This window comes from Canis lupus, chromosome X (assembly GCF_011100685.1).
Source record: "Canis lupus familiaris isolate Mischka breed German Shepherd chromosome X, alternate assembly UU_Cfam_GSD_1.0, whole genome shotgun sequence".
In the NCBI taxonomy this organism is placed as follows: Eukaryota; Metazoa; Chordata; class Mammalia; order Carnivora; family Canidae; genus Canis; species Canis lupus.
In genome coordinates, this window is record NC_049260.1 from 8,105,345 (window position 1) to 8,121,708 (window position 16,364).

A 16,364-nucleotide genomic window follows, 5' to 3' on the forward strand; every position below is an offset into this window, starting at 1 on the left:
TGTTCCGGAACCAAGATACTATGCAGCTTTAAGCAAGTCCCTTGGGTTCTCAAACCTTGGTTTTCTCCTTCACAATATTACAATATTAGACCAGCCGTGTGTCCCTATGGCTCTCTACTGCTCAAAAACAATCTATGCTTAAGCATTCATACAGGATTGTTTTATTGACTTCATTCTTTTGTTAACATAAAAAAGGCATAATTTATCAAGACTTTCAAATCTTAGGTTGTGTCCTAAGACAATGCATGTCTGGTGATACAATGAAAAAGAGCAGCATGCGTTTTCCTATAGTTTATTCAGTGTTTAGGGATTTGATGTCTTCACTTGGCTTGCAGTGAAAATGTTAACACAGATTACTGCCCTCTAATAAAAATAATTTTCATTACATTTGGCCAGAAATATGTGTGCGAGGAAGAGTAGGATCCAAACAACAGATCAGCATATCAGCTTCTGCAGCTTTGCCTCCTCCCTTCCTCCTACAGTCCCCTCCCCCCTCTCCTATCACTGTCCAACATCATTAATCAAAAGCAAGGCTTAACTATAAATAGGCACTGGAATTGACTTAACTAACTTTAACATGGAGGGAAGGGGCTGGGTTAGGTTCCAAGTTGGCTATATTTCCCTCCATTCCTGAAGATTTTCCAGCAAGGTCTAAATCTCCTGCTGCCCTCTTCTCCCTCACAGTCTTCACTGTCCTTCTGCATTAAAACTGCAGACAGCACTTTACTTTATTCTTACTTTGCAGGACAATCTCCTTGTCTTCATTTGCGACATGCAATGCCTGTGCTCAGTCACAGAGATAATACATAAAGTCATAGGGAAATGTCTATATAAGTAATTCAAAAATATCTAGAGGTTTTAGAGTTTAGAATTAGCCTGATCAATACTACAAATGTAGAATTTGGCTAAAATTAAAGCAGGTTTATAGAAGCTCTGTTGTTAATACAAAAAAGAAAGATGAAACGAGATCATAATCAAGCTGGGGCAAGAAGGTAATAAGACAGTATCTAGGGGCGCCCTGAGTGATGTAGTCAGTTGAGCATGTGGCTCATGGTTTTGGCTCAGGTCACGATCTTGGGGTTGTGAGATCAAGCCCTGAGTCAGCTCCGTACATAGTGCAGAGTCTGCTGGAGATTCTCTCTCCCTCTCCTTCTGACCCTCCCCATTCACGCTTGCCCTCTCCCCCCCACCCACCGCTTCTCTCTCAAAAAGTAAATATATTTTTTTAAAGTATCTAAAGGAATCGAATGATAGGCATACTTCATTTTACTGCATCTCACAGATAGTGGTTGGGTTTTGTTTTGTTTTGTTTTTACAAATTAAAGGTTTATGGCAACTGTGCATTGAGCAAGTCTATTGGTACAATTTTTCAAGCAGCATTGCTCACTTTGTGTCTCTGTGTCACATTTTGGTAATTCTCATGGTATTTCAAACTTTTTCATTATTATGTTTGTTATGGTGATCTGTGACCAGTGACCTTTGAGGTTACTATTGTAACTGTTCTGGGGTGCTACGAATCACTCCCATATCAAATTTACTTAATTGATAAGTGTGTATGCTCTGACTGCTCCACCAACTGGCCATTCCCCCATCTCTCTCTCTTTGGACCTCTCTATTCCCTGAGACACAGATACATTGGAATCAAGCCAATTAAAAACCCTACAATGGGGACGCCTGAGTGGCTCAGCGGTTGAGTGTCTGCCTTGGGCCCAGGGCATGATCTCGGAGTCCTGGGATCGAGTCCCTCATTAGGCTCCCTGCAGGGAGCCTGCTTCTCCCTCTCCCTGTGTCTCTGCCTGTCTCTCTCTCTCTCTTTCTCTCTCTCTCTCTCTCTCCCTCTGTGTGTGTGTGTGTGTGTGTCTCATGAATAAATAAATTTAAAAAGAAAAAAATCCTACAATGGCCTCTAAGTGTTCAAATGAAAGGAAAAGTCGCATGTCTCACTTTAAATCAAAAGCTAGAAATCACTAAGCTTAGTAAGGGAGGCAATGTCAAAGATGACATAGGTCAAAAGCTAGGCCTCTGGCACCAAACAACCAAATTGTGAACGCAAAGGAAAAGTTCTTAAAGGAAATTAAAAGCCCAACACCAGCAAACATTGATAAGAAAGTGAAACAGCCTTATTGTGGATATGGAGAAAGTTTTTATGGTCTGGGTAGAAGATCAACCCAGCCGCTATATTCCCTTAAGCCAAAGCCTACTCCAGAGCAAGGCCCTTACTCTCTGCAATTATATGAAGGCTGAGAGAGGGGAGGAAGCTGCAAAAGGAAAGCCTGAAGCTAGCAGAGGTTGGTTCATGAGATTTAAGGAAAGAAGCCAACTCTGTAACATCAAAGTGCAAGAGGAAGCAGCAAATGTTGACAGAGAAACTGCAACAAGTGAGCCAGAAGATCTAGCTCAGGTGACTACTATAGGTGACTATGCTGGACAGATTTTCCATCTAGATGAAACAGATGCCACCATGGACTTCCATAGCTAGAGAGGAAAAGTCAATGCCTAGCTTCAAAGTTTCAAAGGACGGGCTGACTCTCTTGTTAGGGGTTAATGCAGCTGGTGAGTTTAAGTTGAAAGCAATGCCCATTTGTCATATGGAAAATCCTAGGGCCCTTAAATATTAAGCTAAATCCACTCTGCCTGTGCTCTATAAATAGAACAACAAAGCCTGGATGAAAGCACATCTGTTTACACCATGGTTTACTGAATATTTTGATCCCACTGTTGAGACCTACTGCTCAGAAAAGAAGATTCCTTTCAAAATATTACTGTTCATTGACAATGCACCCACCTAAGAGCTCTGGTGGAGATATCCAACGAGATGAATGTTGTTTTCATGTCTGCTAACACAACATCCATCCTCCACCCCATAGATCAAGGCATCATTCTGATTTTCAAGACTTATTATTTAAGAAATACACTTACTAGGCTACAGCTGCCATAAAGAGTGATTTTTCTGAGGGATCTGGGCAAACTCAATTGACAACCTTCTGGAAAGAATTCACCATTCTCGATGCCATTAAGAATATTCATGATTCATGGGAAGAGGTCAAAATATCAACATTAATGAAAGTTTGGAGGAAGCTGACTTCAACCTTCATGGATATTTTTAATTAAGGTATGTACATTGTTTAGACTTAATACTATTGCACACTTAACTGTCTACAGTATAACATAAACGTAACATATATGCACTGGGAAACCAAAAAAATCATTTGACTCACTTTATTACAACATTCACTTTATTGTGATGGTCTGGAACTGAGTTTACAATATCTCCAAGACATACCTGTGCCAACGGGAAAAAAAACCAACTCAAACTCAATGAAAAACAACTCAAACATTTTTTGTAAACCTTTCTTCTATGACTTCTAGATAAGAAAGAGTTTTAAGTTCATACTGTATAGTGTCCCCTCTGCCCTAAATATGTAGTTATGATTAATGAAATATAAAAAGAGAACACCAAAAGATAACAGCAAAGGGGCACCTGGGCAGCTCAGTTGGTTAAGTGTATGACTCTTGATTTCAGGTCAGGTCATGATCTCAGAGTCATGAGATTAAGCTCTGAGTTGAGCTCCACCCTCAATGGGGAGTCTGCTTAAGATTCTTTCCCATTAGAAATGACAAATACCCACCATTTGCTTTGACGTGGATGGAACTGGAGGGTATTATGCTGAGTGAAATAAGTCAATCAGAAAAAGACAAACATTATATGGTCTCATTCATTTGGGGAATATAAAAATTAGTGAAAGGGAATAAAGGGAAGGGAGAGAAAATGAGTGAAAATATCAGTGAGGGTAACAAAACATGAGAGACACTTAACTCTGGGAAATGAACAAGGGGTAGTGGAAAGGGAGGTGGGCAAGGGGTTGGGGTGACTGGGTGATGGGCACTGAGGGGGGCACTTGGCGGGATGAGCACTGGATGTTATATGTTGGCAAATTGAACTCCAATAAAAAAAATTTTTTTTAAAGATTCTTTCCCTCTCCATCTGTCTCTCTCCCAGCTTGCATGTGTACTCTCATTCTCTCTCTCTGTCTCTGTCTCTCTCAAATAAACTAATAGATCTTTTTAAAAAAGATAACAGCAAAATCCAAACTAAGATATATATCCTCACCAATAGTGGTGATGGTGAAGTCACAGCCTGCTGAGTGCTGGGCCCTTAAACAGGCAGCAAGAAGTGGGAATTTCTTTCCAGTGGGGGATTAAAAGTCCTCTACTTAATATGAAAGACTGAACCCAGGCTCTAGGCTTAAAGCTGAATAGGATTTAGAACCACCTGCTTATGAAAGGAAGTTAAAATAAACTATTACCAACTGATTCCCAGATTTACAGGTTATACACCACTGGTTACTAAGGGGGAGGACATGACTTTGTTCCCCAGAGAACATTTGGCAATGTCTAGAGACATTTTGGGTTGTCATAACTGGAGAGAAAGATGTGCTACTAGTACATAACAAGTAGAGGCCAGGATACCACTAAACATCCTACAATGCACAATACTGTCCATCAGAACAAAGAACCACCTAGTCCAAACTGTCAAGAGTTTCCCTACTAAGAAATCCTGGGTTATATGAAGCTAAATACCTATGAAAGCAGGAGGCATCAAGACAGTCTGTCTAGACCAAAATCTGAATCAGGCTGCTACTGGCTTGGAGACTGGCTCTGCATTACTCCTCATTTCACTATGGGACAGGAGCTCCAAACCATCATACAAGATGTGGTTCTGTCCTGAGGACCCAGGTGGAAGTCAACTGAAAGACCTGAGACACAAAGAGTTGTCCATTAAAGAGAGAGAAAGAGTAAAAAGAATGAAAATGCAAAACCAAATGAGCAAGAGAGAGCTTGAAAAATACAAACAAAAAATTTCACTCAATTAGCCTATGAACCCAAATAACAAAACCTGTAAAGAAATATAACATTGAAAAAGACAGCCAATAATATAAATATTCATAAATGAGTTTACTCCAGTGAAAAAAATTTACAAAATAGCTTGACAAAAACTTAAAAAGAAATATGCTTAAAAAGTCCAGGAATAGAAGAGATAAGATCACATCTACAAAAATAGAAGAAATTATGACACAAAATCAGACAGAAGAAAGGACAAGAAAATGAAAAAAGAAATGAATTGAAAATTAGAAAAAAATTACTGGTTTTAAAATTAAAAATTCAAAGAATAGGATAATCTCTGGACCCGAAAAAGCTGAAGAGTGAATTAGTAAATTAGATTTTGGTACCAAGAAATTTGCCCAAAAGGCCAGCAAAAAGAGAAAAAAGAAATTTAAGATTCTTAAAGAGCATTTAAAAATCGGGGGAAATGGCTTGAGAAGCTCCAACTTTAGAGATTTATTAGATATTTAGAACCTCCTATTAGAGACTTTAAAAACAGAAGTCTGAAACAACTGAAGAGAAGTATTTGTACATAAATATACAATAGTTCTTTTTCCATTACCAAGGAAAAATGAAAGTCTTCAGTTGAAAATGTACTATTAGTATTCACCAGCATAAATACGAATAAATTCCACATCTAGACATATTTTAGTAAAACTAAAAAATATCTATATTAAAAGTCAGCAGAGACAACTGGCAGCTTAACCTAAAAAACAAGTGACTATCAGACTCACAACAGACTTCTGATCAGTAACAAAAGTTGATAAAAGAGCCTGGAGCCAAGTCTTTACAATGGTGATGAAAATAACTGTCAATACAGAATTTTAGTTCTGGATATTATCATGTAACATTGAGGGCAAAATAATAATAGTATAAAACATTAAGAATGGTTAGCACTCACTAAAAGAACTATTACAGGATTTATTTCAGCAAGAAGAAATGTGACCTTGGAGGAAAGGCATGGCATGAAAGAAATGAAGTATTTGGGCTTCTTGTAGATGCAAATACAAAGTGACATTGCTGCAATAGTTAAGCCGTACCACTTGCAACAATGCCAGATGCCCTTGACTTCAGTATTATTAATACTTTACCTTATAATCCCTACTTTAATATATTGCACTTTTTAAAGATTTATTTATTTATTGATTTATTTATTTATTTATTTATTTGAGGGAGAGGGAGACAGAGAGAGCATGCACAGAGGGAAAGAAACAAGCTGACTCAACGAACAAGGAGGCCTGATACACAGCTCCATCCCAGGACCCTGAGATCATAACCTGAGCTGAAGTCAGATGTTTAACTAACTGAGCTACCCACCCAATATATTGCTTTTAATTTCACTAAAGATGAAAATTCTATTTTGATGTACTGAGACAAAAGAAAGATTGTCAAGAACAAGCATACAGAAACTTAGAATGACCAGATAAATTAAGTATAGACAGAAACAATGTACCAAAGAAACACACAAACAAAAAAAAAGTCTTCAAAGAAATAGTTACCAAACATTAGGAGAAAGGTAAAGAGAATAAAACCACCAAAAAACAGAATGGGGAGAACTGTCGGATCCTGGACAAAACTGAGATTGCTTTAACTACTTTATTTACAAAACAAGGAATGAAGGGAAATCAATATCCTGCATCCTTGACCAAAAGTGTTATTAATCTAAAAGATCACTTTAAGGTATCTTTTTGCTCAATGATTTAGCAAACATTATGTAGCAGTCCCAAGCATAAAATCTTAGCTTTGAAATACATATGGAATAAAGTTTTAGCTGTTCCCAGAAATTTTTTTGCATTTTCTCCATGCATCTATGCCAAGTTTTTCAAGCTAGGTATTCAACAAAGAGGATGGAACCAAAACATAGCATTTACCAACAGCCCAGGTAAAATCTTAATATTTATAAGGCAGAGAAATACATTCTATGTTACCTTTAACATTTGTTGATAAAATTGCAAAGGACACATTGAACCAAGAACCACATAATTTCCAATAATTCCTGAGTTTTTACTAATTCCTCAAGTTTTACACTGTTGAGATGCCGAATATCTCAACAGTGCCTGGTCTATGATATAACCTCAATACATGTTTGTGAGTAAATAAAATTACATGAAAAAAATATAAGAGAAAAGCAGAAATTGAGGAGATAAAAAACAAGATATACTAAAAAATATGTAAAACCAAAAGAACCAAAAGCTACTTTTTTTACTAAAAAACAAGCTAATAAAATGGAAAATATTAAGATATACCTAGAGAAATATACATATACAATATTAATAATAAAAAATACAAATAAAGGAATGATTTTAAACCATAAAATAATATCAACATAATAAATTTTAAAACTTGAGTAAAATGCATAATTTTAAAGAAACATGTAAATTATGAAAATTGGTCATGAAGAAACAGAAAATCAGAATAAATAAATAACCATTAAAGGAATCTAACTGGTAACTAGAAGTATACCCTTGAAAATGACAACTAGGCCCAGATGGTTTTGCAGTTTGTTCAAACAACTTCAAAATATGTAAAAACAAAAAAATCACCCAATTCTCTGAATGAAGCTAGAATGCTCTTCATTCCAATTTGACAAGGACTGTATAAAGCTAATATTGGAGATCTACCTGCCAATGAATACAGATGCCAAAGTCTGAAAGAAAATATAGCAGGCGTTCCCGCCGCTCGGCCAGAATTCTAAGGCTTTCTGCAGAGATTTGAAAAATGGCAACAAATGAAAGTATCAGCATCTTTAGTTCAGCATCCTTGGCTGTGGAGTATGTAGATTCACTTTTACCTGAGAACCCTCTACAAGAACCATTTAAAAATGCTTGGAACTATATGTTGAATAATTATACAAAGTTCCAGATTACAACATGGGGATCCTTGATAGTTCACGAAGTTCTTTATTTCTTGTTCTGTTTACCTGGATTTTTGTTTCAATTTATACCTTTCATGAAAAAGTACAAAATTCAAAAGGATAAACCAGAAACCTGGGAAAACCAATGGAAATGTTTTAAAGTACTTCTCTTTAATCACTTTTGTATCCAGCTTCCCTTGATCTGTGGAACTTATTATTTTACAGAGTATTTTAATATACCTTATGATTGGGAAAGAATGCCAAGATGGTATATGCTTTTGGCGAGATGCTTTGGCTGTGCGGTGATTGAGGACACCTGGCACTATTTCCTGCATAGGCTCTTGCATCACAAAAGAATATATAAATATATTCATAAAGTTCATCATGAGTTTCAGGCTCCATTTGGAATGGAAGCTGAATATGCACATCCTTTGGAAACTCTGATTCTTGGAACTGGATTTTTCATTGGAATCATGCTTTTATGTGATCATGTCATTCTCCTTTGGGCATGGGTGACCATTCGTTTGATAGAAACTATTGATGTCCATAGTGGCTATGACATTCCCCTGAACCCTTTGAATCTGATCCCTTTCTATGCTGGTTCTCGGCATCATGATTTCCACCACATGAACTTCATCGGAAACTATGCTTCCACATTTACATGGTGGGATAGAATTTTTGGAACAGACTCTCAATTTACTGCCTATAATGAAAAGATGAAGAAGATTGAGAAAAAGATGCAATAAATATCTCCTCTCCACCATCCTGAAAGCACACACCTCCCTGAATTGAAGCGAATAGCTAACCTTGCTTCTGCGGAGCAGAAATAAACCTGTGTCTTGGCTGCTAAGTGATACAAAGAACATTAACAACCTTTAATTATCTTCCTAGCGGGAACTTTTTCTACTTTACATAAAAGTTCTGTATGTGTAGAAATAAGTAAATCCATAACGAAGTATGATTTTCGTGAGGAGGTTGTAAAGGCCGTGTTGCTAACCTTACAGAAAGGTTCTAAGTAATGGAAGAAGTATCAGTCTGTCTTTCCCCCGTAACACCAGAGGCCTGAAGCTAAGATGGGTCTTTAAAATCTTGTAAATATAGTGGCCATTTCAGTATCTCTTAGCAGGGTGTTGGCCTCATATTGAACTTTAAACATTTTCTAGAATTTGCCTAAACATCCAAGTATCATGGGTCGAACCGTATGGATCGACAGTGAGAGTGAGGTGGCCAAATCCGGAATTGCCCGCCCCAAGAACTTCTTCTCTGGTCCTGAGCTGACTGGTTTGGGGTGATTCTCCTTCTTTGAGAAGCCCTTTCGGATGGCAATGTGCTACTGGTATCTATAAATTAAGGCGTTTCCGAATTGTCATAAATGGGATATTTTAGTCTAAAGGTTTTCGGGTTACTTGAATTTTTTAAAGAAAATTGAGCTTTATTTCTGCTATTTACCCTTTCATTTTTGTATATCAAGTTTTCATTATACTTAAAACTGTATCTTGAAACATTGTGAACTGACTTGCTGTATTTGCACTTTGAACAATTGAAATAAATGTGATTTTTTTTGTCTGATAAAAAAAAAAGAAAATATAGCAGAACATTTTTTAAATCTACTATGTATATCAATAAAGCAAGGATGGTCCAAGTTTTTTTAATCTAAAAATTTAATATACCACATTAACATATTAAAGATAAAAAACTGGGGCACCTGGGTGGTTCAGTCAGTTAAGCGTCTGCCTTTGGCTCAGGTCATGATGATCCCAGGATCCTCGGATCAAGCACCATGTCGGGCTCCCTACTCAATGGGGAGCCTGCTTCTCCCTTTCCCTCTGCTGTTCCCTCTACTTGTGCTCTTGCTCTTTCTCTCTCTCTCTCTCTCTCTGACAAATAAAGAAAATATTTTAAATAAATAAAAAGATGAAAAACTGGGGCACCTGGGTGGCTCAGTTAGGCTTCTGCTTCCAGCTCAGGTCATGATCCCAGGGTCCTGGGATGGAGCCCCAGGCTCCTTGCTCAGCAGAAAGCCTGCTTCTCCCTCTCCTTCTGTCTGCTGCTCACCCTGCTCGTGCTCTCTTGCTCTCTGTCAAATAAATAAATAATCTTTAAAAAAATAAAGACGATATATAAATTAGTGAAAGGGAATAAAGGGAAAGGAGAGAAAATGAGTGAAAATATCAGTGAGGGTGACAAAACATGAGAGACACTTAACTCTGGGAAATGAACAAGGGTTGGTGGAAAGGGAGGTGGGCAGGGCAGGGAGTTGGGGTGACTGGGTGATGGGCACTGAGGGGGGCACTTGATGGGATGAGCACTGGGTGTTATTCTATATGTTGGCAAATTGAACACCAATAAAAAAATACATTTATAAAAATTAATGAATGATTAAAAAATAAAATAAAGACAAAAAACCATATCTGCATCCCTTGTATTCAGGGGGGGAAATTCCCTAAAATTAATCACTTATTATTTTAAAAACTCTTAGCAAATAAAAATTTTAAAAGACCCTCTTAACTTGATAAGCATTTTTTAAAAAACCTAAGACAAAATATTAGATCACCACTTTCATTCCAACCTTTTTTGAAGGCCATAATCAATGTAAACAAAACAAAGCAAAAATATTTATTTATTTATTAAGATTTTATTTTGTTTATTCATGAGAGACACAGAGAGAGAGAGGCAGAGACACAGGCAGAGGGAGAAGCAGGCTCCATGCAGGGAGCCTGACGTGGGACTCGATCCTGGGACTCCAGGATCATGCTCTGGGCGGAAGGCGGTGCTAAACCGCTGAGCCACCCAGGGATCCCCAAAACAAAGCAAAAATAAAAGAGTTAAGAGGTAAAAGAATTAGAAAGGAAGACATTAAACTAGTGATACTAGATATGATGATCTCCCACAGGAAATCTGAAGAATTTACAGAAAACTATCAGAACAAGTAAGAGAATCCAGCAAGGTTGCCGAATCAAGATTCACACACGAGAATTAATAGCCTTACCACATACCAGTAATAACCAGTTAGGAAGAAAATACATCACACAAAATATCAGTGACTTTAAGATCCCTGAAAATACACATAATACAATTAGTACAAGTTAAGTTGAGAAAATTATAAAATATCGCTAACATAAAACATTACTTCAGTAAATGGAGATATATACCATTTCATGATAGAAAGACTCAATATCATACATAATTTTCCTAAATTAATATATAAATTCAAAACAACTCCAAACAAAACTGAAACATGATTGCTCAGGAACTTACTAAGCTTATCATAAAATTTATATGAAAAGAGGGTCCAAGAACAGCCAAGAAAACTTTGAAGAATACTCTGTTCATCAATAGGAAAAGGGAGGGATGAATTGATATTATACTCATAAAATAGAATATTAACAGATAAGATGAATAATTAGAATTATGACAGGCAAAACAAAACATATTGCAAAACAATACGTATAAAATAATAATAGGATTTTTTTTTAAAACATGCAAAAATGCTGAGTTTAGGCATTAAGTACACTGGTCACAATAAGTTGTCTTCATTATCATGTTTCTCCCAATTTGAATGAATAAGAGAAACACAGTGGTAGTGACCGTGTCATGAGGTCAAAGTTATGAAAACACAAACCTGGCTTCGTGTGCTGCCTCTGCCCTCACTGGCTTTGTGACTTTGAATATCTTATCTAATCTCTGGGCCTCAGTTTCCTATCTGTAATGGAAAACGGACAGAATTTACAGAAGATTCACAGGAGGACAAAACAGGATACTGACCGAATTCACAAAGTACCCAGCCTCATAAGAAATAATCCCTCATTAAGTGATGGTTTTTACTGTTATTGTAGAAACCACTTCTACACTGAGTTCTACACTTCCCTTGTGCAGTGCAGAGACTGGCATTTGCAATTTCTAAGCCTTTGGGTCATAAGTACCATTCAGAACAAAGCCACTGTTTCCACAGAATTCAAATTCTAAAAGTTATTTTTCCAGTCAACTCGTTGCCTTTTATTTGTGTTTTTAGACCAACAGGTAAACTTCCTTAACAATGTAGTATAAAAGTGTGCTGAACGTCACCGTAAATTTGAGGGAAAAAAAGCGAAACAAAGATGAGCCATTTTCTGTGCAATAAATCATTTTTCTATCCAGTTGTTTATTAAGCCACAACTTTGAAAAGGACTGGCTTGTGTAATATTTGAGATTTTAGAGGAAAACAAAATGTACTAGGTGGATCCGAGTGTCACCTAAAATGTTTGACATAGGGGAAAATATTTATGATTTTGCTGTCATGGCTAAGCTTCTGAAATAGAAATCACAAAAATGATTTCACAGACAATTATTTGAAAGCTACGGAGAAAATTATATTACTGTTACATTGAAAAAGCAACTGTCCCCTAACATCATCTTCTGATTCAGTAAAGATACAAATGAATCTGTAAAAAGAAAATTGCATTATTACCTACTGTTGAGAACTTAAAGGATTTCTTATTGAAGGCCTTATAAATCTCTTTGTACAAAAGCTTCCTTTTAAAATGGCTATATTCTTTGTATCTTTCACATCTATACACAGAGCAGCAAGACTATGTTTCCTTGTGTGGTACTCTACAGCAAGCTGATTATCAGAGCATAAAGAAATTCTAACCACACACACACACACACACACACACACACACTCACACAAAGAAATTCTAATCATACACAATTGCAGGTAGCACTTGTCAACGGGAACAATGATAACCACTTCCTCCAAAGCACCCCTGAAAATGCCACCAGAACCCACTACAGCAAAACCTCCTCTTCCCTAACATGGAACCTTTTCCACAAAATGGATATAAAGATAGTTTGGCACAACTAGAATTGTTCTCTCCCTGTTTGAATATTTCAGATGTACATGAATATTTCCTGTTTTGCTATCAGCAGAAAATAATTATGCACACTAGTCATCCCATAGCTCCAAACGTGGCTAATTCGGGTCACGTGCTTGTGTTTATTATTGTCATGTGATCATCTCAGATGCTTCAGACACTACAGTGTGTGTGTGTGCGTGTGTACGCAAATTGGAGAGCGGGTCCTGTAAGTCTTATATCTTTATACGTCTATACAAAATTACCTAATTCATCCCAAAAGAGAGCTAGGAAGGGAGGGGACTTGCCTACTTCTCTCCACCTCTGTCTCCTTCGTCTGCCATTACCTGGAGTGACTTCAGCATCAATGCAGCCCGTGCCCTCATTGTTCTCAAGGTTCTCAGGTTCTTCTCAGGTTCGCATTTATTCCAACGTTGCCATTCACAAGGATGGTCATCTCACCTTGGAGATTTGCCATCATTTGGAGGTGCTTGACCTAGCAATGTGCTCCAACTACAAACTCCTATTCTTCCATTTAGTGTCTGTCCTTAATCTTTCTAAACCTGCTCTTTCTTATCATTTTTAACCCATTTATGCATTCAACAAATATTTATCATGTATGCCAAGCGGTGCATTCGGAGCTGGGGTTTCACAATGTGCAAGACCAATGGTCCCTGACCTAATAAAGAAAGCAATTATGAATATGGATATTGTTTATATCCTCATTAGGACACTGAATTCTGAAAAGACTCTGCCACAAGTCACTCCTAACTCCCAAAGGCAGCATTGCATTATTAAAGCACATACTCCCACAAATTGGAAGACAAAGTCATTCTTTCTGTGCCCACGAGTAAGCCGTTCCCCAAGGCACCAAGTGGCAGCAGGAAGGCTGGGCTGAGGTTCCCCTTCACACACCCTTAAGAGTTCCCTGCCAAATGTGACCTCATGTTTCAACCACAAACACACAGCTAATAATAGCTTCTGCCCTTAACTCACAAAATACAATTCTTAAAGGCAATTTTTGAGAACCAGCCAAATGTCTGAAAGGAAAATTTACAGAGCCTAACCAGTAACTACTACCAAAACAAAACTCGGAGCAGCCACACGGCACTTGCAAGTTTCACCAGCAAAGTCCTTTGAAAAGAATCTGAGGCTCCCCCAACTAGTATGCATGTCTATTCACTCTAGAGTTCAAGTCTACTAATCATCCCCTGCTAGCTTCTGTTCTCTCAAAACAAGCAACAGATAAAAATCTTTTCAGATAGGATCAAGAAAAATATATACCTAAATGCTTTACTTATACATAAACAGACTTACAGAGAATATGTGTATATATATGTATATATATAAGTGTGACATAGACATAGAGAGTTGTTAGTAATATTTGACACGTATTTGGTAGCTTAGAGAAAGATATATAAAGTGTTACACTTAATGAAAAATAAAGCTGATGTCTGGTATACTTTTCATGCTTCAATTAAAAAATCAAATTAGGGGTGGCTGGGTAGCTCATTCAGTTAAGTGTCTGCCTTCAACTCAGGTCGTGATGCTAGAGTCCCAGGATCAAGCCCCATGTCGGGCTCCCTGCTGAGCTGAGAGTCTGCTTCTCCATCTCCCCCTCCTTCTTCTCTCTCGTTTGCTTGCTCGCTTACTCAGTCTCTCAAATAAATAAAATTTTAAAAAATCAAATTACAAGATCTTCATTCCACTATTCAGACTATTTGTAAAATCCAAGCAATCCAATTCAAGTGACTTCTGAGCGGGCAAATAATGAGCCATGCAAACATCAACCTCCATGTGTAATGGGGATGCCTGGCCCAAGTGATCTGTGTGGCTCCAGCAGGTAAAAAGGACTGTGATGTCTCTGAGGGCAGGGACCACGTCTCTTCTGTTTACAACTATATGCCTAAATCCTGGCACAGTTAGCTTGATGATGAGCATTGGAGCAGGTGCTCAATAAATATTTGATGTTTGAATTAATGGTGAATGAGAGGGAGGATGGATGGATGGATGGATGGATGTAAAGGTGAATGAATGCATAGATTTTGTTCCCTATTTGGACAAGTGGAGGAGAAATTAGGGATAGAGAATAGTCAATAATTTAGGGAAAGATTTCTGACTCATATTAATGACACTCTCCCTTTGGCAACAAGAGAGAATACTCTGAGCAAAGCTTTGAAGTTAGGTGAATTCAGGCGTAGATCCTGCAGTGACCTTGGATCAGCTATGCAATGTTGAGTAAGTAATGCCACCTTTGGGGGCCCATTTCCTCAACTCTAAAACTGAAAAGTGAAATTCACTTGGGTTATTGAGAGGATAAAATGAAATAACAGTGAAAGAGCCTACGGGACTGCCTCACACTGTGTTTTTAAAATGCTGCAAAGAGCTATATTGAAGAGAGTTCATAATCACCTTTGGGCTAAAGGACGTATCAGTCACTTACAGGGAACAGAGATAACATTTCAGATAATTCAGGCTCCTGGAAATCTATGATCACTTCAAATATGTACAGTTAAAAGATTTTGCACTATGTCTTTAAGTAAAACGCTCAAGATAAACTGCAGTCCTCTCTTCCCTAAAAAGCTAAAATGAACTTTATTTTCATCATCACATGACTCCCCATGTTTTGTGCATTCTGGTATTGTTTTAAAAGATCATAAAGTGTGGGCAAAGGGAGGCACAAAAGTCTAGAGCAGGAATCAACAGTTTCTGTAAAGGGTCAAATAGTAACTATTTTAGGCTTTGAGGGTCATACAGTCTCTGTCACAACTCCTCAGCTCTGGTATTATAGCACAAAAGCAGCCAGAGACAATACACAAATAAAAGCATGTGTCTGTGTTCCAATAAAACTTTATTTATAGATACTGACATTTCATTTTCATGTAATTTTCATGTGCCACAAAATGTTCTTCTGGGCCGTAAAACGAAATGTGTGAAAGTCTGAATTTAGTCCATGGGCCATAGCTTACTGACTTCTGGTCTAGAGCAAGTCATTATTTTAATATTTGACTGGAGTCTTTTTTTTTTTTTGTAACTGAAGTCTTTTAACAAATCAGGAGTATTTGCTTTAAATGTGATGTTGATGATCTCCCGATTAACCAGTTAAAAATTATAATTTTCTTAATCTATTTTTTAAAAGATTTTGCTTATTTATTTATGAGAGACACAGAGAGAGACAGAAACATAGGCAGAGGGAAAAGCAGGCTCCCCATGGGGAGCCCGATGCAGGACTCAATCCCAGGACCCCAGGATCATGACCTGAGCCAAAGGCAGATGCTCAACCACTGAGCCACCCAGGTGCCCCCAAAATTTTAATTTAATATTTTACCTACAAATGAAACACTGCTATTAAGCTATCTGTCAGTGAAGTTTGGTAATACTTAAAACATGCAGACATTTGCTGCTGTACACAGATTAGTTAACATCTCTGTTTCCTAGCAAAGATAAGAAAATAAAAGTAAGAAAAAATAATTTTCTTCTGGTTTCTGCTTAAATCAATTGTTGAAGTGTGTTTTAAGGTGATGACAACTGGAAAGGCATATTTCATTTCCTAATATAATAAATGATACATAAAATTTCCTATCCTGCTGTTAGAAAGCTTTTGGGACTACTATTTCTGTGACTTATTAAAACCTAGCCTTTAGGGACAGAAATGCCCCAACCATAGCTTAACTACTACCATTTGCAAAGCTCCAATTTGATTTGAACATGAAACTTCTAAGTTAGAGACTTGGGATTATTTGTCTTCTTCTTTATTTTCCCTTAGAAAATTGCATTTTTAATTGACCTCAATC

The 16,364-nt window shown here is 37.3% G+C and overlaps 2 protein-coding genes across 2 annotated transcripts in view; one reads left to right on the forward strand and one right to left on the reverse strand.

Moving 5' to 3' along the window:
- ARHGAP6 (Rho GTPase activating protein 6) overlaps positions 1–16,364 on the reverse strand; it is a 484,849-nt gene that overhangs the window by 433,216 nt on the left and 35,269 nt on the right. The gene's annotated exons all lie outside the window — the stretch shown is intronic.
- On the forward strand, positions 7,553–9,318 carry LOC102154725 (methylsterol monooxygenase 1-like). The gene has a single exon (XM_038586815.1). The coding sequence runs from the start codon at positions 7,603–7,605 to the stop codon at positions 8,482–8,484; it is 882 nt and encodes a 293-aa protein (XP_038442743.1). The 5' UTR covers positions 7,553–7,602; the 3' UTR covers positions 8,485–9,318.